At 44.4% G+C, this 21,550-nt stretch overlaps 1 protein-coding gene across 1 annotated transcript in view; it reads right to left on the reverse strand.

Moving 5' to 3' along the window:
* Positions 1 to 1,710: 1,710 nt before the first annotated feature.
* LOC140406474 (NADH dehydrogenase [ubiquinone] flavoprotein 2, mitochondrial-like) overlaps positions 1,711 to 21,550 on the reverse strand; it is a 28,804-nt gene continuing 8,964 nt past the window's right edge. The window contains exons 4-7 of the mRNA XM_072494501.1: positions 14,051 to 14,219; positions 10,785 to 10,894; positions 9,983 to 10,059; positions 1,711 to 1,904 (exon numbers count right to left, since the gene is read on the reverse strand). Of these exons, the coding sequence (XP_072350602.1) occupies positions 1,811 to 1,904; positions 9,983 to 10,059; positions 10,785 to 10,894; positions 14,051 to 14,219 (450 nt within the window). The 3' untranslated portion in view covers positions 1,711 to 1,810. The remainder of the gene's footprint in view (positions 1,905 to 9,982; positions 10,060 to 10,784; positions 10,895 to 14,050; positions 14,220 to 21,550) is intronic.

A 21,550-nucleotide genomic window follows, 5' to 3' on the forward strand; every position in this document is an offset into this window, starting at 1 on the left:
TTGTTTTGAGTGGTGAGCCCCAGGATGTGTGGCATGTTTTGGATAAGCAGCAGTTATTCACCATATGATACTCCACCTCCAACTTGCATTTATGCATTAGAGCTGAACGCTGCAATAATCTGCAAACCACTTCTCTGCGTGGTAGGACGATATTGACAAAGCAGCAGTTTGTGGAGCCTTGGACACTACTGACAAACCTTTACTCTGGGTCTGGGCTCCAAATTAATCATTATTTATGTTAGATATAATTTCAGCAGTGGGGATTGTTTCCCACTGCCCTGAAACTTACAAGGGATGCTTGAAGCAGAGTGGCCCTGACAGCATTGATAAGTGCTGCTTGATACAATGTAAATAAAATGTCACCACAGTCCCAGAGGATCATAGGCTGCTGTCTCCTGAGAGAGAGCTGACTGGTGGTGATTTAATCTGGATTGGGTAAGGCAACGCTCAGCTGGTATAGGAACTGAACCCATACTGTTGTCACTCTGCATCCCAAACCAGATCTCACATCTTCAGTGTCGAGTGATGGGTAGTAATTGACTTGATCTCCTTTTGCCTTGCACCATCATCCCTTTTCATTTAATCTCCTGCCTTTTGCTCATCAGCAATATTCCATTTTGGGCTTGAGGGGCCAGTTGTAATGCTATTTGAGGAATTTTATGCACCCCCATTACCTGTAAACCCACCAGTAGGGAAATGTAAAATTCTGCCCAGGATTCTTCCCATTTTGATTTTCTCCTTGTCCATGGTCTTCCTGCTTACATTTGTGACTGACGTGGACTTCTAATCCCTCAACAACCCCGACCATAATAGCCTTTGGACACTCACGGCTTCTTTCTTGAATATAGGTGCAACTAGTTTACATCAGTTCCTTGTGATAATGTCCTCGTACCAACCATCTGAAACTGCTTCAAGGACCTTCCCTCCATTGTAAAGTCAATTTGAGTTCAGCAGTCCATTGATGAATGGCACATACTTTTCCATTCAAAATTAACATGTGTGCCTACAAGTGTCAGGCAATGACCATCTCCAGGAGTCCAAATGCTTCCTAGACTTTAAAATGGCATTACTATTGCTGAATTCCCCACCAGCATTTTACTATTTGAAGGTTTACTATTTTAGAAACATTTGGACCAATCCCAAATGTCAGATTTCCTCATGTGCAGATTGAATTTTTTATTTAACTTTTTTTTTTTTTTTGCAGCCTCCATTTAATGTCAAAACACTGCTTGCTGTCCTGTGGAAATATATTCAATAAGAACCAATGCTTCACTGTTCAGTACTCAACAATAGAATTGGCAGTCTAAAGTCAAAGGATCCACACATTTAATTTTTGTCCAACAATTGTATTGAAACTAGTGGGTGCCAAAAGTAGCTACACTCATACGATGTTTGTGTAATGAAGAAATTAATTTTTTCCAGCTGAGAGATCTGTTTCAACACACTTCATTGATGGAAGGGCTGTGCTAGAATTAAGTTACATGGGGAGAAGGACAACTAACAGTAGAGTGCCTGAAATAAGGGGGAGATCCAAAGCAGTAGGAACATTTATTCAGGGTAGGTGGAAGAAACCACCAGATTTTGGGGTCCTTATTTTGCAACTTTCTGTCAAGCTGAAAATGTTCTGGAAATGAGAGAAAACTACATCCAGCTTTGAGTTCTGTGATTCATGAGTGGAAATAAAATTGTTTGTATTTAATAAAACAAACGTTTAAGATGGTATGAACATTTTTATATACATTTATACCTTGTGTACACACAGAGAACACCATAATTTCAAGACATTGATCATGTAGCTGGAACAAGCTGGTTAAAGACCTGGCTGCATTCCAAAACCTGGTCCCTTGGGTGGTTCTAATAGTGAAGTTAAACCTTTAGCAGGCTCACAAGAAAAACGTCCATTCCTAGAAAGGACAAAAGATAAACTGAGTCAATATGTTCAAATACTATGCAGTAAGGTTAGTTTTAGTAAAACACGCACCATTCTTCAGTAAAGTATATGCTTGCATAGAGTAGTACAGACATTGGTACTGCCTATCACAGGGCTAAGCCTCAATTTCAAATGTTAAAAAAATATGCATTTTTCCTGAATATTTTGTAACATTGATTAGTACACCAACAATTTGCATTTATGATGCCTTTAATTTGGTGAAAAATCTCTAGGTATTTAACAGGAATTTGAAACAAAATCTACAGCCAATGTGGAGATATTAGGTGGCCAAAAACCTGTCCATGAGGTGGGTTTTAAGGGAGCATCTTAATGAAGAGGTAGAGAAACGAACCAAAGACTCTGGCTTTGACCATCCCAGTATTTAATTGGGAGGAAATTTCTGCTCTTGTAGCACTGCTGTCTCACAGCACCAGGGACCTGGGTGACTGTGTGGAGTTTGCACTTTCTCCCTGTGTCTGCGTGGGTTTCCTCCGACAGCCTAAAGATGTGCAGCTTAGGTGGATTGGCCATGCTAAATTGCACCCTTAAGATTAGGTGGCTTTGTGGCAAGGGAGTGGGCCTGGATAGGATGCTCTTTCAGAGGGTCGGTGCAGACCCAATGGGCAGAATGGCCTCCTGATCTGTAGATATTCTATAGTGGGCAAAGAGGAGAAGAATGAGGAGAGATAGCAGTGAGCAGTGGAGACTGGATTAGATATTTTTAAAGCTGAGTTATATAGAGTCAAAGGGTATAAGAGGGTAGACAGGAAGGTATTTACGGCCACAATCATATTTGAGGGGAGAGGGGGGGGGGTTGAATGGCTCTAGTTGCTTCCTACTAGTTTCCTCCCACAAGTTCCACAAGACGTGCTGTTAGGTAATTTGGACATTCTGAATTCTCCCTCGATGTACTCGAGGGGCCGGTATGTGGTTACTAGGGGCTTTTCATAGAAACTTCATTGTAGTGTTAATATTTATGTCCTGCTCCGAATACATGTTTTGTATGTATTTCCTGTATTAGAATAACAGAGCTACAGGTGCACTTGTGAAGATTTCTGTACAGATTTATTAGCAGACCAACTTTAGCTTTAGTGCCCCCAAACAGCAGATTATTTGAAATTTACTTCCTTTCCAACAAGCTTTCCTCTGGCACCAGTTGGTGGCCTCTGGCTCTCTAAATGTCTATTTTGGGAATACAGCTAAGCAATGGCTTGCAGATGAATTCCAGGAATTAAGAGCTCTGGGCCTCAAAGATTTTACACTCGCCACCCTAAACTCGTTGAGAATTAAAACAGATTAAACAAATGCTACGTTTATAGGTTTCCTAATGGTTAACAAAACTTTTTTTCACAACAGCACAGTTTGCACAATTTTCACCACCCCGTGCATCATATCTGCTTATTCAGCATTAACCATCGATAATCAGGAAATAGTTCAAACCATTTGCCATTGCATTGGTGCAAATTATAAAGCATTGCATACAACTCAAGTATGCCAATCATTTTGCACTTTGATCAAGTTATTCTATGCTTGCAAGTAGGACTTCTATTTTGAAATCAGTTGTTTTTCCCACATGGAGAAGAAGTTTGAACAAGTCAAAATTACTTTAAAAAGCCCCCAGAACTCTTGCACTGCTGCATATCCTCTTGCTGAGCTCGACACCCTCCAAGTCAGTTTTAGAATTACTGAAAATGTGTTTGAAAAATGACCCGAATACATGAACATGGTTGACAATGCTCCCTACTGCTGAAATTAATTTTCAGGTACTCTTAATTTTTATAGCAGCAATTCTGTTCTTCGCATGCAGCAAGTAGACAATTTGCGTCCATACAAATATGTCCATTATAAACGATAGGACTAACTCCCTTCAGGTCTGAACCTTGTTATTCACATGACTGAATAAGGCAAAACTGATTTAACTGAAACTTTGGAACAAAGTGTGTGCTTCAAATAGTGAACAAAACTGACTTGTTACAAGTTCATCTGGTTTATTTACAGTACATGGAACCAAATTTATACAGGCCTACGTTAGAATGGATGAGACTGATTTACATAAATCTCTAAATATAAAATGTGGGTTTATGAAACGTGACCCAGGTTGTCATTGGTTAATTTAAAGCTAGCAAGTAAAACAGCTGCTGGGACATTGTTCAGACATGCAGCTGCCTGTCTTAAATACTGAAATGCAACAGAAGTTGTTTAATGTAACTGCCCCATCCCATGTCTGTGACAGGAAAACAAGATGGAAATTAAAATGTCACTGTAGCTGCTGTTGGTTTTTAATGACCCTTCACGGGTTTTTAAAAATTGAGACAATTTCAAAACTAATTAATAGATTTGTAATACAGGAGAAACACTTGCAGGATTTTATTAAATTTCATTACAACCATATTTCTTTTTTTCTCAATGCTACAAGGATTAAAAACATCCTTTTTAACAAGGTCAAATTCTCCTTCCCCTGCACTGCAGAAAGAGCACGAGAGAAGAATATCAGTAATAATCTCCTTCATCAAAAACAGAGCATTGGTTGTCCAGACTGACATGAATATAATCTCATACACCCAAACCTAAATTACCATCTTTAGGGGAATAAAAAGGGGGGGGGGGGGGGGGGTGGAGAGGAGGGAAAAGAGAGTGGAGAGAGAAGAATGCAGAAATTCTCTCATCGGGCCTGGCTTAGAGTTTTGCACTTCCCTTAAACTAATTCTGTCTGCAGACCTGTTTCAGCCTAGTGGCTTTGCCATTCAGGCTTCAATTAAAATGCAACCCTGATCCATCTGATGCAATACATCTTCGGCAGGTGCACTTTCTTAGAACTACGCATCTAAAATTACTCCAGGATAGAATTCCCTCGTGTGAAAGGTCTGCACCGACCGTAGGCCCTATTTTTGTAACCCCATCTAATCTACACATCATTTTTTTCTATAAATTTAGAGTATCCAATTATTTGTTTCCTAATTAAGGTGCAATTAAGCATAGCCTATCCTGCCGATCTTTGGATTGTGGGGGTGAAACCCACGCAGGCAAGGGGAGAATGTGCAAACTCCACACGGACAGTGACTCAGGGCTGGATTCCAACCCGGGTCCTCAGCGGTGTAGGCAGCAGTGCTAGCCACTGTGCTGCGTCCTAGCCCTAACCCCAACATTTTTGACATCCGAAAATCCCTTCCAAAACCCGCTCAACCTCGGACATGCCCAAAACATGCACATGATTTGCCGGCCTCCCTGCACACCCCTGGAAAGAACAGACTCATCCTGGATGCCATCCATGTGGGCCCTTTACACCATCTTAAATTGGACAAGGCCTAATCTTGCACACGACAATGACGCATTCACCCTCCACAGAGCTTCACTCCATACTCCAGCCCCCAAAGCCCCCTCCAACTTACACCTAACCTTCTTCACGGGAGCAGTCTCCCTCTTCAACAGCTCGCCATATATATCCGCAACTTTGCCCTCGATCTCAACCTTGGACAGAAGCTTATCCTGTGGCACTGGGGGCAGCATCGGAAACAACAGCACCTCCTTTCTCATGAAGTCCCCAACCTGAACCCTTAGGCAACTGATATGTCCCCTCCAACTCCTTCCGGCCTGTAAACTTTCCTCCCACAAACAAATCCCTAAAATATTCTATCCCCACTTGCCACCATCCCCGGAACCTCGCATCCAACCACGGCAGAGCAAACCTTTGATTATTGCAAATCAGCGCACACAAAGGCATGCCTTTCAATCCAAAGTGCTGTCGACATTGGTTCCAAACCTTTGGTGCTGAACCACAAGACTCGTGGCATACGTGACCAGGAAGAATGGAAGAGTCACCAACAACAGTGCCCTCAGGCTGGTCCTCTTATAAGAGGCTGCCACCATCCGCCCCCACCGCCCATTTCCTAACCATTGCAATATTTGCTGCCCAGAAGTAGTTCGACAAGCTCAGCAATGCTACCCCCCCCCCACAAGAAAGTGCCAACCCACGGAGCCTTTCCTACCCACACAAACCTCAAGACCATCTCATTAACCTTTCTAAAAAGGACTTGGGCACAAAAATCCGGAGGTTTTGAAACCGTCATCTTTACAGTCTGACCCAACCCGTCAATTACAATGGCAACACACCCCACCCTCTTAAAGTCTGCCTTTATTCACTCCACCAGACATGGCAAGTTCAACTTATGCAGCTGGGCCCAACTCTGTGCCATCTGTATCCCAAGGTAGCGAGAGTTCACCCGTAACAACCGAAGCAGAAGTTTCCCCCAACATCCGCTCGTCCCATGCATTAATTGGGTATATCTCGCTTTCCTCCATATTCTGCTTATACTCCGAAAAGCGGCCAAAATCCCCATGATCCTATCAAAGCTCCCGAAAGGGTCCGAAATATTCAGCAGAAGATCATCCGCATACAAAGAAACTCGGTACTTGACTCACCCAACCCCACTTAATACCCCCCTCCACTCCCTCCTGCAGAGATAGCAGTCACCCATGCCTTGTCCCCCCGGTCCAACCCAAAATAATCCAAACTGACCTTGTTCATCTGAACACTTGCTTTACACGCCTATACAACAAGTGAACCCAATCCACAAACCTTTGCCCAAACCGGAACCGCCCAACACCTCAAACAAATTTGCCCATTCGACCCAGTCGAATGCCTCCGTATCGATTGCTACAACCACTTCCACTTCTCGGACCTCCGAGTGCATCATTATAACATTAAACAACCACTGTACGTGCGCCGACAACTGCAGCCCCTTCACAAACGCCGCCTGGTCCTCACTTATCACTCTGGCACACAATCCTCTACTTGCGTCGCCAGCAACCTCCACCAACAACTTTGTATCTACATTGTACAGCGAGATCGGGCGGTACGATCCACACTGCTCCAGGTCCTTGTCCTTTAAAATGAGCGATACCGAAGCCTGAGAAGCGTGGCGGGGTAAGCTCCCCCCTCACCATCAACATCCCCACTAGCAGGGGCCCCAATTCCAACCTGAACTTGTTCTAGAACTCAAATAGGAACCCATCCAGACCTGGGGCCTTCCCCACCTGCATCAATCACACGCAATCCATTACCTCCCTCAGCCCGATTAGGGTCCCCAGCCTCTGCACCTTTGCCTCCTCAACCCTCGGAAATTTCAAGCCGTCCAAAAACCACCTCATCACTTTGTCCCCCACCGGAGGCTCTGAATTATACAATCTCCAGTTAAAAGCCTCAAAACCCTGTTCACGCTCTTCAGTTAGATATCCCCATGCCCCTATCGTCTCGCACCCTTCCAATTTCCCTTGCCACCACCTGCCTCCTCAACTCAACTCCTGCTAGCTTTCTCCCCTTATTCAAATACAGCCCTACTGGCTCCACACAATTGTCTGAAGACTCTGCCTCTCAGAAAATCAAGATCATTCCAATTTGGGGCATATACATTCACTAGAACCACCAGCGTGCCCTCCAGCTTCTCTCACCATCACAAACCTACCCCCTCCCCTACTGTCTCGAACATCTTCACCACATACTGTGGTCTGCGTTCTCTCAATTCCTTCAGTCAGCCCCACGTAGATACATAGAAGATAGGAGCAGGAGGAGGCCTTTCGGCCCTTCAAGCCTGCTCCTCCATTCATAGGATCATAGAATTTACATTGGCAGAAAGCCATTCGGCACATCGAGTCTGCACCGGCTCTTGGAAAGAGCATCCACTTCAGCCCACACCTCCACCCCATCCCAGTAATCCCACTTAACCCAAGGGCAATTTAGCATGGCCAATCCACATCTTTGGGCTGTGGGAGGAAACTGGAGCACCCGGAAGAGACCCACGCAGACACGGGGAGAACGTGCAGACTCCGCACAGACAGTGGCCCAAGCCAGAATCGAACCTGGGACCCTGGAGCTGTGAAGCAATTGTGCTAACCACTGTGCTACCTTGCCGCATTCATTCATGGGAGGCATGGTAGCACAGTGGTTAGCACATGGGTTTCCTCCGGGTGCTCCAGTTTCCTCCCACAGTCCAAAGATGTGCAGATTAGGTGGATTTGCCATGCTAAATTGCCCTTAGTGTCCAAAAAGGTGGGGTGGGGTTTCATAGAATTTACAGTGCAGAAGGAGGCCATTCGGCCCATCGAGTCTGCACTGGCTCTTGGAAAGAGCACCCTACCCAAGGTCAACACCTCCACCCTATCCCCATAACCCAGTAACCCCACCCAACACTAAGGACAATTTTGGACACGAAGGGCAATTTATCATGGACAATCCACCTAACCTGCACATCTTTGGGCTGTGGGTTACGGGGATACGGTGGAGGTGTGGGCTTGGGTAGGGTGCTCTTTCCAAGAGCTGGTGTAGACTCAATGGGCCGAATGGCCTCCTTCTGCACTGTAAATTCTATGATCACGATAATAGCTGATCATCCAATTCAATAGTCTAATCCTGCTTTCTCCCTATACCATTCTCCCCCAAGTGCTATATCGAGCCACTTCTTGAATATATTCAATGATTTAGCATCAACTACTTCCTGTGGTAATGAATTCCACAGGCTCACCACTCTTTGGGTGAAGAAATGTCTCCTCATCTCTGTCCGAAATGGTTTACCCTGAATCCTCAGACTGTGACCCCTGGTTCTGGACCCACCCACCATCGGGAACATCTTCCCTGCATCTACCTTGTCTAGTCCTGTTAGAATTTTATAAGTCTCTATGAGATCCCCACCCATTTTTCTGAACTCCAGAACAATCCCAACCTAATCAATCTCTCCTCATATGACAGTCCCGCCATCCCTGGAATCTGTCTGGTAAACCTTCGCTGCACTCCCTCGAGAGCAAGAACAACCTTCCTCAGAAAAGGAGACCAAAACTGCACACAATACTCCAGGTGTGGCCTCACCAAGGCCAGCAACACATCCCTGCTTCTATACCCAAAACCTCGCGCAATGAAGGCCAACATACCATTAGCCTTCTTTACTGCCTGCTGAACCTGCATGCTTACCTTCAGCGACTGGTACACAAGGACACCCAGGTCCCGCTGCACACTCCCCTCTCCCAATTACTAACCATTCAGGTAGATGTGCCTTCCTGTTCTTGCTTCCAAAGTGAATATTATCTACACTTATCCAAATTATACTGCATCTGCCATTGATTCGCCCAACCTGTCCAGATCATGCTGTAGGATCCCTGCATCCTCGTCACAATTCACCCTCCCACCTAACTTGGCATCATCAGCAAACTTTGAGATGTTATCATTAATATATATTGTGAATAGCTGGGATCCCAGCACCGATCCCTGTGGCATCCCATGTTACTGCCTGCCAATTTAAAAAGGACCCATTAATTCCTACTTTTTGTTTCCTCTCTGCCAACCAGTTTTCTATCCACCTCAATACATTTCTCCAAATCCCATGCACTTTAATTTTGAACAATAATCTCTTATGCGGGACTTTGTCAAACGCCTTCTGAAAGTCCAAATATCCCACAATCTGCGGGTTCTGCCTCCTGGGACGATTCTCCAGGTCCGCCACCTTCTCCCAGCACCTCTTGTGGCTCTCCTCCAGGAGCACCATCTCTGTCTTCAATGAGGCCCGCCAATCCTCATACCCACCTGCCACCTCCCTGTACCTCCAGCCTCTGCTCCAGTCTCTCGATAGCTGCTCCAAGTAGCTCCACCACCATTGCTAGGTCCTCGAAGGCCTCCTGCCTCTGCTGCTGGAACTTTGCATTCAGAAAGTCCACCAGTTGCTCAGTAGACCACTGGGCGAGCAATGCCACCCCAGATCCCTCCACCATCTTTTCCTCTGTCGCACCTCGAATAACCTCTCGGCCAAGATGCTGCCTCTTGTTCATTACACTCCTTGTCTGGTAAGCCATAAACCGACCCCACCGATGGAGCACGACCATTTCTCTGCGTTTAAGTATCTCACACCAGCAATAACCCCTTAAATAGGGTGAACAAGGACCAAGCAATTCCACCTCGAGCGAGAGCCACCAAATGTGCAATCACTCATTCCATGGCTGCCACCGGAAGTCGCCTTCCAAATGAATAAAACATATTGCATTTTTACAGTATTCTTGCATTCTATTTACCTTGGGCCAGGTTTGGGAATTTTGCCAGCTTTCAATTCATCAATTATTCCTTCCATATCTTTTGCCGTTAGATCTTCCTGAAATGCAATTACATTAATATCCATATGAAATTATACAATGTACTGTTTTTAATGTAAATGTAGCACCTCCCCATATAGTTTAACAAAGTAGAGAAGGAACACCCACTATGGTAGCAAAGCTAAAAATAAAAAAACAATACGGTTCAATTCCTGGTTCACTGAGTTAGCTGACGTCAGCCAGGGTTCCCGATCACTAGTAGAAAGTACAAGTGGGAAGATTAGGCAAGAAGAGGAGCTGCTGCTCTGCTTGCCAACTTTTACCGTATTGACAATAAGAATGGCCCTTGGGGAAAGGGTAAATGTTGACAAACTGTATAAATCTAATTCACTAATGTATAAAGCACATTTAGTTCATATAAAAAATTACGTATATAAATTCCAAATTATAAATCAGTTAACAGTTGCAACTAGACAAATTGAGCAAGATTTGTATTTAAAGCTGTACAATCAAAAATGAGTGCCAAGAGCTGGATAGAGAGCGTATTGTCTATTAAATGGCAACCATTTCAACTTCCTTCAATTATAAAATAATCATCTGCTATGGACCAAATTTTAAAATGACCTTTATTGCCATTTAAGGTTGAATAGTAATTTGAAATTAGATTTAGTGTTGAAACTATTTCCAGTATAGATTATGGTAAAGATGTCTGGAGTGTTGTTAAAATTGTCCTATTGTAGCATATAACAGCATAAAACAATGACAATCCATTTCAAAGACTTACATAATAGTTGTCATTAATTTGCACCATTGGTGCATTGACACAGGCACCCAGACACTCTACCTCTGAGACAGTGAAAAGCTCATCAGGTGTAGTTTCTCCAATAGAGATACCTAAAGATGAAAAGAACTTAATTGAAAATACAGCTTCACTTTTAGAGACTCGTCAGAACCAAACCTGACTGGATTCAGTTGTTTCCAAGTATCTTTTTAAAAAATCCTTCAAATGGTTTCGATACCTTGCTTCCATTACAATACAGTTTTAGAAAAGGCACTTTTTAAAAAAGATACAACCATGATCAACAAATAAAATTTATATTGGGCCTCTGTACCAGATTCAATATTTAAAAAGCAGCTTGACAAATGTTTTACCATAAAACAATATGTTGCCTTTAACATAGAACATTGCACAATTTACAGTGGGATTAAAGATACCAGAATCAAGAAAATTTATTTCAACAAGGATTTATAGTTTATCTACTCAATAAACAAATGTATGTTTACATGTCCAGTACCAACTGGAATTTGGGTTAATAATTTCAATGGTGGCGATCAAGGCTTAAATCAAATTTATGTTCCCTGCTGCATTTTCTTTAGCTGCGCTGGTCCATTTGGCATAGTGAGGGGAGAATAATTTTCTAAATATCAATAAAGAGCACCCTGAAGACAGAAAACACAATTCTTCTGGTACTTTCTTTACCAAAGGAAAATAAGGTTAGGATTCTACTATAAATTGAGAGAATGCAGCTACACGTTATGATACGCTATAGATAGATAACCTGCAACAAAAACAGAAAATGCTTTGACAAAGAATCATCCAGTGTCAAAACGATACATTCCTTCTGTTTGTTTCAGATTCCAGCATCTGCAGTCATTTGCTTTTATCAGTTAGTTAACCTGCTTATCACTTTTGAGTGATGGTCATGAGTTGTGGTTAGCAGCTTGCATGAGGTACAATTCATACCCCGAAGGTATTCATACATTTGAGTCATCAAACAGGAAGATTTTCTGCAATTTGATCTGCAACAGCTTTGGGTTAATGCTCAGCTAGGGTTTGAGTTAGAATGGGAAGGGAGCTAACAGTTGGAATAGTAGCCTCAAAAAAACGATTGGGTTTTATAAAAAGTACAAATCTACCTACATGTGAGTCGTGATCAAATTTAAGTAAGACTGTATAATTTAAGTAGGACTGTATTCTCTAGATCAGAGGTTATTGGGATCCAATCAAGTTTGAAAATATAAGTTGATTATTTTCACTGGCCCATGAAGGATTTGAATTAGTACAAAAAAACAAAGGGGGCGCTAAGATAAATGTTAATATGATACTTCTTAGATTGTTTCCACCAGTAGCCACTGCAGCTGAGTCGGAGCCACTGAAACTGAGTCAATCATGGTAACTAAAGAAGTCGATAAACAATAAAAGAATACCATAGCTCTATATACCAGCAACTGATATTAACTGGCCATTACATGAATTCTCATTTTATGAAATGCACAATGAATAAGCACTCTGACAAGGCAAGACACAGGTTGTACACATTAATGGACATCAATTTGGACAGAAGAATCTATAGCTTCCTACGCTGGAATTATGAAAATAAATATGCAACTTGTTTCCTCTCAATATCAGTTCTAAGACAGAAGACTACTTCTCTAGCTTAACCTCTGAACTTGTTTATTCAGGTTTTAAAATATAGTCACATTGTTTCTGCTGGTTATGCATGACAGGCCAATATTTCACACAGACCACCCCAACCTCAGGGCACTGTTCTGGCAAGACAATCAGATCCTTGTTCAATGAGTTATAAATCGGAGGGTTACAAATTAGGGAATAATCCTAGACTGTGGCACACAATTGACCTCATTAATTATGCCAAACTATCTACTGACTAATATTGAATGAAGCCAATCTATTGGTGGACACTTGCCAATTATTGTGAACATTCTACTTAACTAGTTTTCACTACTGGACATAACTTCAATAACTTTCATAAATAAGCAACATTGATCCAAACACGTGTCTAATTATCATTTGAGATTGCGGATTTACTACTAGTTAAAAAAAAAACCCACAATGTAGCCATTGGGCGTTACCACTCGTGTAGGACCACAATGCAGCCATTGGGTGTTAACCACTTGTTGTGTAGGAGAAGAGTTGAGAAATTACATCCAACCTACTCAAAAATCTGTTATCACAGGATACTTGTATTTTTATTTATAAATTTAGAGTACCCAACTCTTTTTTTTCCCAATTAAGGGGCAATTTAGCGTGGCCATTCCACCTACCCTGCACATCTTTGGGTTGTGGGGGCGAAACCCATGCATGCATGGGGAGAATGTGCAAACTCCACACGGACAGTGACCCGGGATCAAACCCAGGTCCTCGACACCGTGAGACAGCAGTGCTAACCACTCTGCCACCGTGCTGCCCCATCACAGGATACTTGTTAATCCTAACTTTCATCAGAAGCATTTTCAGAATTTGAATCTGGCATCTGCTGAGTACGAAACCAACTTTTACCTAACAAGAAATGCTAGAGTTGAGAGAACCGAATAAACAATTTTTTGATTTCTTGTTAGCTTTGCTCGTTAGAAGCTTTCTCACCCGACTCAAAGCTTGTAGTTTCAAGTTCCACTCAGAACTTGTGCAGTGAAGGAATGCTGTGTTGTTAAACCAAGATCCTTGCTGCCTATTGAGCTGGATATAGATCATATGGCATACTGTAGAAGTGCCTTAGTTTAGACCAATATTTAACCTGGAATCAAGAGTACCAAAACAGAATTATTGGACTTTAATCTCACTGCTGTTGTGTGTAAAATGGTTGCGGTTTCTACCTACAAGACAACAATGATTACATATCAAAAGTATTTAATTGGTTGTGAAGTACTTTGTGATGTTCTGGAGACATGAAACGGTACTGCAAAGAAATAGCTTTGAAAATTATAGGAACATTAAATGATGGAATAAGTTATTGGAGCATTAAATGGTGGAATATTTTGTTTTTAAAGTCCCTATTTAATCATAATTTTGACAGAGCATACTTACAAATACGTCCAATAAATGCAGGGTACTAATCACTTGTAGTTTCTCTTCAGTAAACTAAGCCATAATCACAAAATCAATACTAGAATATTTTTGTACACTAACGTTAGCTTTCATAGTATTTAATTTTTTTTAAAATTCAGGATTTTCCAGCAACATTGATACTTTAATAAAAGGATTTTCCCATTTCAGTAAACGACTATGGAGTATCCAGATTTTCTGCTTACCAAGCTTTTTCGTGATACATGTTACAATGCTGTCAGAGTCACGGAGCATGCACGGTGTGGTTGTGCAGATCTGAATGTGGAACTTTCCCACTGGCTTGCGGTTAAACATAGTGTAAAATGTTGCTACTTCATATACCCTCATAGCAGGCATATTCAGAAGCTCACCAACCTTTTAAAGAAAAAGACATTATAGAAAGTGATTTGAAGATTTAGCTTCCTAGAATAGACGCTAATGAAACAAACTGCAAATTCTTCAACTTCCCATCAATTCAGCCCAGCAGTTTCAAATAACTATATTTGAATGAATGAAATGTATGCAATTGATGAGATATCCAGTACATGTTAACATTAACATAACATTATCCCACCTTCTTACAGCACAAGTGAAAGCCCAAAGAAAAGCTATATTTCTTGAAACTATGAAAAGACACAATGAAGTCTTCTGTTTAAAAAACATCTTCAACTAACTGAATACATTCTTGTGACTGAGGAGGATCTTTACACAGGAAAAACTAACCGCTTACATTTGTGTAGCTGGACCATTATTGTATAACGGCCCTCCATAACATCTTTGTTTTTGTACTCTGTATCTAGGTCATTAACTTAAAAGCAGTGAGCCTAGTACTGATCCATGGAGAGCTCCACACCGTTCTCCAGACCAATAAACAACATTTACCACTAGTTTCCTGCCTTAGGCCAATTTTGTATTTCTGCACACTAGGCTGGTTCGTAGGATGAAGGGGTTGTCTTATGAGAAAAGGGTTGAGCAGGTTGGGCCTTTTCTCATTTGGAATTTAGAAGAATGAGAGGTAAACTGATTGAAACAGATAAGAGTCTGAGGGTAAACCCTGTTTCTGTCTTCACAAATACTGCCAGACCTGTCGAGTTTATCCACCATTTTCTGTTTTTATTTAAGATTCTGAGGGAACTTGACAGGGTAGATATGGAGAGGATGTTTCCTCTTGTGGTAAATTTAGAACTAGGAGGCACAGTTTAAAAATAAGGGGCCTCCCACTGAAGACAGATGACGAGAATTTTTTTTTCTGAGGGTTGTTCATCTTTGAAATTTTCTGTCACACACAAAGCAGAAGAGGCTTGGTCATTGAATATGCTCAGATTTTTTATTTACGGGGGGGGGGGGGGGGGGGGGGGGGGGGTAGGATTATGACCTGGCATGAACTGCCTGAAATTGGTGGAAGCAAATACAATATTGACACTCAGAAGGGAATTGAATATATTCCTAAACAAAACATTTAAGAACATGGGGACAGAGCATGGTTGTGGGACTAATTTGGCTAGGTCTTCCAAACAGCCAACACAGCTACAATGAACTAAACGACCATCTTCTATGTGCTATGATTTTATTATATTTTCTCTTGTATTTCAATGGGAAGAGGGTGTACTGGTAAACTAGGGCAATGGTGCACATAACTACCAAATCTGGATGAGATAAGCTGAATTGATCCTTTGGTCCTTTCCTGTGTTTAATGTGCTAAACATTATATTATTTCAGACCAGAAACTGCATCAATATCCTAGTTTGACCATATCTGAGGATCTGTTAAGAATTGGGGAAAATTAAGATTTAAAAAATGAAACTGGGATCAAATGTAATAAAAAGGGGAACTGATAAGGGCAGGTTTTGATATGCGGATTAATTTTTTAAATAATCTTTATTGTCACAAGTAGGCTTACAGTAACACTGTAATGAAGTTACAGCGAAAAGCCCCTAGTCGCCACATTCCGGCACCTGTTCCTGTACACAAAGGGAGAATTCTGAATGTCTAACTCACCTAACAGCACGTCTTTCGGGACTTGTGGGCGGAAACCCATAGACAAGGGGAGAATATGCAGACTCCACACAGACAGTGACCCAAGCTGGGAATCGGGCCTGGGACCTTGGCGCTGTGAAGCAACAGTGCTAACCACTGTGCTACCGTATTAGCATACCAGTGAGAAAGCCACTTTGTCAGCCTCCCTGAAGGCAGCGAGGGATCGAATGCGAGGGCTTATGTGACGGGCATGTTGGAGAAGTTGATGGGGGCTGAGGCGTTCCCTCGGCCCCTGGAAGTGGATAGAGCGCAGAGCCCTCGTGAAGAAGCCCCGAGCGAACGAGCCGCTGAGGGTGATGGTGGTATGCTTTCACTGATTCCTGGACAAGGAACACGTTCTGCGGTGGGCCAAGAAGGAATGGAGCAGCAAGTGGGAGAATTGTGAGCAGCACATTTATCAGGACCTGGGCGCGGATTTGGCCAAGAGGTGAGCTGGGTTTAATCAGGCAAAAACGGCCCTCTTTAAGAAGGGGGTGAAGTTCGGGATGTTGTACCCAGCCCGTCTGTGGGTCACACATGATGAACGGGACTTCTACTTTGAAACACCAGACGAAGTATGGACTTTTATTAAAGAAAAGGGGCTGGAGGCGAACAAAAAGCCACTGAAGCCTTGGAGAGTACTGTGGTGGTGATTTGTTGTGCTGAGCTGTATATAAGTATAAATAGTGTTATGTGTAATAAGGGGCTGTTTAGATGGCTAACGGTAACTTTGTCTTGCAATGAGCTAGTTAGGGGGGGGGGGTGATCTTTGGGGCTGGTTCTGTTTATGGGTGGCTTTTTTTTCTAAAGTGGCTGTTCACTGTTTATTCTCTGTTTACTGGGGAATGTGATGCTTTTAATATGTTTGTCCAAGTTTTGGGGGGGGGGGGGCGGGGGAGACAGACCGCTTGGTGCCATGGGCGGGCGCTATCAAGTCAGCATGTGTTAGTTGACTCACGGAAGCACAGTGGGGGGGCGAGCAGGTGTTAAGCTGGAGCTTGACTTGGGGGGTTGGGTTTTTAGTGTTTAGTGGGGGGAGGGGGAGCTACTTTGCTGACAGGGGAGGAACTGTTACTGGGGGACAAATGGGAGGTCGGGAACGAATGCCCGAAGGGGGGGCTCGAGGAGGCGAGCTAGAGGCTGGCCTAAAAAGGGTAGACGAGATTGAGAAAGGGGTGGGTTAGCCAAGTATTCCACTCAGGGCTGGACTCAAAGACCAGCGGGGGGGGGGGGGGGGTAACGATCTTGATCAATAAACGAGAGGCATTTGAGGCAGGGAGAATCGTGTCAGACAAGGGGGGGTAGGTACATAACGGTGAATGCGAAGCTAGAGGGGGTGCGAGTGGTACTCGTGAACATATATGCTTCGAATTGGGACGATGCGGAATTTATGAGGCGGGCGTTAGGTAAGATCCCAGACATAGAGTCACATAACCTGATCATGGGAGGAGATTTTAACACAGTCACTGATCCGGAATTGGACCGGTCAAAATCCAGGACAGGGAGGAGGCCGGCTGCGGCAAAGGAATTGAAGGGGTTTATGGAACCGGGGGGGGGGGGGGAGTAGACCCATGGAGGTTTGCACGGCCAAGGACGAAGGAGTTTTCTTTTTTCTCACATGTCCACAAGGTATACTCTTTGCATTGACTTTTTTGTCTGAGCAGGGCGCTAATACCGGGGGTGGTGGATACTGAGTACTCGGCAATCGCAGTGTCGGATCATGCCCCACATTGGCTGGACCTATGGGTTTGTGTGGAGAGAGTGCAACGCTCGCTGTGGAGACTGGATGTGGGGTTGCTAGCAGACAAAGTGATCTGTGGGCAAATGAACAAGTCCATCCAGAACTACCTGGAAACAAATGACATAGGGGAGGTCTCTGCAGCGACGGTTTGGGAAGCTATGAAGGCAGCGGTCAGAGGGGAATTAATCTCGATACGGGCCTACAGAGAAAAGGCGGAACGGACTGAGAGGGATATGTTAGTGGAGGAGATACTCCAGGCGGACAGGAGATACTCGTCGGCCCCGGCGGAGGTTACAGGCGGAGTTTGGGCTGTTGACCACAGGGAAAGCGGTAGAACAGTTGAGGAAGGCAAGGGGGGACGATTTAGGAGTACGGGGAAAAGGAAAGCAGAATGTTAGTGCACCAACTCAGGAAAAGGGAGGTGGCCAGGGAGATAGGTGAAGTAAAGTAAAGAGTAGAGGCGGGAATACTGTCCTGGACCCAGTGGGGGTGAATGAGGTGTTTATGGACTTTTATAGTAAATTATATGAGTCGGAACTCCCGGCTGGGGTGGAGGGGATGAGGCAGTTTTTGGATCTGGTTTCCGGGGGCAGATGAGGATCTGGTGGAAGAGCTGGGAGCCCCAATTGAGATTGAGGAAATAATCGAGGGGCTGGAGGGCATGCAGTCGAGCAAGGCCCTTGGGCCTGACGACTACCCGCTGGAATTCTAGAAGAAGTTTTCAGAGATATTGAGCCCACTGCTGGTGAGGACATTTTAACGAAGCAAGAGAGAAGGGAGTCCTCCCCCCAACAATGTCGCAGGCCTCGATTTCATTGCTCCTGAAACACGGGAAGGATCAGGAGCAATGCGGGTCATACAGGCCAATTTCTCTACTGAATGCGGATGCCAAACTGCTGGCTAAGATACTAGCCACAAGGATAGAGGACTGTGTCCCAGGGGTGATAGGGGAAAACCAGACAGGATTTGTAAAGGGCAAGCAACTCAAGGCCAATGTTCGAAGGCTTTTGAATGTTATTATGATGCCCTCAGAAGGAGAGGAGGTGGAGGTGGTAGTAGCGATGGATGCGGAGAAGGCTTTTGATCGGGTGGAGTGGAATTACCTGTGGGAGGTGCTGGGAAGGGCTTTATTGACTGGGTGCGGTTGCTCTATCAGGCACCAGTAGCGAGTGTGCGCACGAACCGGCTGAGGTCGGGGTATTTTAAACTACAATGAGGGACGAGGCAACGGTGCCCCCTCTCCCCGTTATTGTTTGCTCTGGCCATAGAGCCATTGGCCATGGCAATAAGAGCCTCTAGGAACTGGAAAGGTCTGGTTCAGGGGGGGCTTTACGCAGATGACCTGCTCTTGTATATTGCAGACCCGTTGGAGGGGATGGGGAAGTAATGTGAATCCTGGGGGAATTTGGCAATTTTTCGGGGTATCAATTGAACATGGGGAAAAGAGAGATGTTCGCGATCCAGGCAAGAGGACAGAAGAGACTGGGAGAGCTGCTGCTTAGAATGGTAGGAAAGTGCTTTCGGTATCTGGGAATCCAGGTGGCCCGGGAATGGGAGGAACTGCACAAGTTAAACCTATCCCGGCTAGTAGAACAAATGGAAGGGACCTTTAAGAGATGGGACATGCTCCCGCTATCACTGGCGGGAAGGGTACAGACCGTGAAAATGATGGCCCTTCCCAGATTTCTGTTTGTCTTTCACTGCCTCCCCATCTTCATCCTAAAGGCCTTTTTCAAGCGGGTTATTTCGGGCTGTGTGGGGGCGGGTAAAACTCCGCGAGTGAAGCAAGTGTTGCTGGAGCGCAGTCGGGGAGGGTGGGTTGGCGCTGCCGAACTTCTGCAATTACTACTGGGCTGCTAATATAGCCATGATTAGGAAGTGGGTAGTGGTAAAGGAGTCGGTGTGGAAGCGGATTGAGATGGCGTCATGCAAAGACACAAGTTTGGGAGCACTGATAACGGCACCTCTTCCATTCTCGCCGGCCCGATACTCCACAGGACCAGTGGTGGTGGCGGCTCTGAGAATCTGGGGGCAGAGGAGGAGGTACAAGAGAATGGAGGGAGCATTGATTTGGACCCCGATTTATAATAACTATCGGTTTGTACCGAGTAGGCTGGACGGAGAGTTCCGGAGATGGCAAAGGGCAGGAATTAGAAGGATGGGGGATCGATTCATAGACGGGAGTTTCCCCAGCTTGAAAGCCTTGGAGAATAAATTTGAATTGTCAGCAGGGAATGGGTTTAGTTATTTGCAGGTGAGAGACTTCCTGAGAAAGCAGGTTCCGGCCTTTCCGCTGCTGCCGCCACGGGGGGATACAGGATAGAGTAGTCTCCAGGACCTGAGTGGGAGAGGTGAAGGTATCGGATATTTACCAGGAGCTTTCGGAGGCAGAGGAAACTCCGGTGGAGGAGCTTAAGGGCAAGTGGGAGGACGAGCTTGGAGGAGAGATAGAGGGGGGTCTGTGGGTGGATAGCCTAAGCAGGGTTAATACATCCTCATCATGTGCCAGGCTTAGCCTGATACAATTCAAGGTAGTCCACCGGGCACACATGTCAGTGGCTAGGATGAACAAGTTTTTCGGGGTAGAGGACAGGTGTGCGAGGTGCGCGGGAAGCCCAGCAAATCATGTCCACATGTTTTGGGTATGCCCGAAGCTTAGAGGGTTTTGGCAGGGTTTTGCTAAGGCAATGTCCACGGTACTAAAAATACGGGTGGTGCCGAGACCAGAGGTAGCGATCTTTGGAGTGTCGGAAGAGCCGGGTGTTCAGGGGGCAATAGAGGCTGATGTCTTGGCCTTTGCCTCCCTGGTAGCCCGGAGACGGATCTTGTTAATGTGGAGGGACTCGAAGCCCCCGAGTGTAGAGACCTGGGTTAGTGAGATGGCTGGGTTTCTCAGTCTCGAGAAGATAAAGTTTGCCTTAAGAGGGTCAATGGTAGGGCAGCATGGTGGTGCAGTGGTTAGCATCGTTGCCTCATGGCATTGAGTTCCCAGGTTCGATCCCGGCCCTGGGTCACTGCCCTTGTGGAGTTTGCACATTCTCCCCGTGTCTGCGTGAGTTTCACCCCCACAACCCAAAGAAGTGCAGGGTAGGTCGATTGGCCGCGCTAAATTACCCCTTAATTGGAAAAAATGAATTGGGTATTCTAAATTTATTTTTTAAAAAGGGGAAAAAAAAAAAAGAGGGTCAATAATGGTTGGGTTCACCCGAAGGTGGCAGCCATTTGCTGACTTTCTCTGGGAAAATTAAAATGTCAGCAGATGCAGTATTCCGGGGGGGGGGGGGGGGGGAAAGAGGGCCAGATTGCTGTTTTATGTTTGGGGGGTGTGAAGACTGGGATGGGGGTGGAAATGTTTACTGTACCATGTTTATGTCATATTATTATAAAAATTTTCAAATACCTTAATAAACATTTTTTTTTTCAAAAAAGGGGGGATCTCAAGAGTTCAGGAAATGTAGGTCGTTGGGAGCAAAGGGGTATCCTCATGTAATACTGTGTGTACAGCCATCAGTTGCTAAGTGTACTGTCGTAGTGTATTATAGTCCTTGTGTTTTTATTGTACGTTAATAAATATTGAGGTGGCACAATGGTCAGCACTGCTGCCTTACGGCGCAGAGGACCCGGGTTCTATCCCGGCCCGGGTCACTGTGGAGTTTGTATATGCTCCCCTTATCTGCTTGGGTCTCACCCCACAACCCAAAAATGTTCCTGGTAAGTGAATTGGCCACGCTACGTTGGCCACACTAAATTGTCCATCAATTGGAAAAAACATAATTGGGTACTCTACAAATTTTTTTTAAAGTGAATAAATATTCTTTATTAATGGATTACAAAATGACTGGACTATTCCTCTCTCCCTGGTTTGCATATCTTTTCTCACAGTATACCAAATTGAAATTATACACCAATAAGGAAGAGTGTTCCATGTTGCCTTTGCATTTGACATCAG

This window comes from Scyliorhinus torazame, unplaced genomic scaffold (assembly GCF_047496885.1).
Source record: "Scyliorhinus torazame isolate Kashiwa2021f unplaced genomic scaffold, sScyTor2.1 scaffold_550, whole genome shotgun sequence".
Taxonomy (NCBI): Eukaryota; Metazoa; Chordata; class Chondrichthyes; order Carcharhiniformes; family Scyliorhinidae; genus Scyliorhinus; species Scyliorhinus torazame.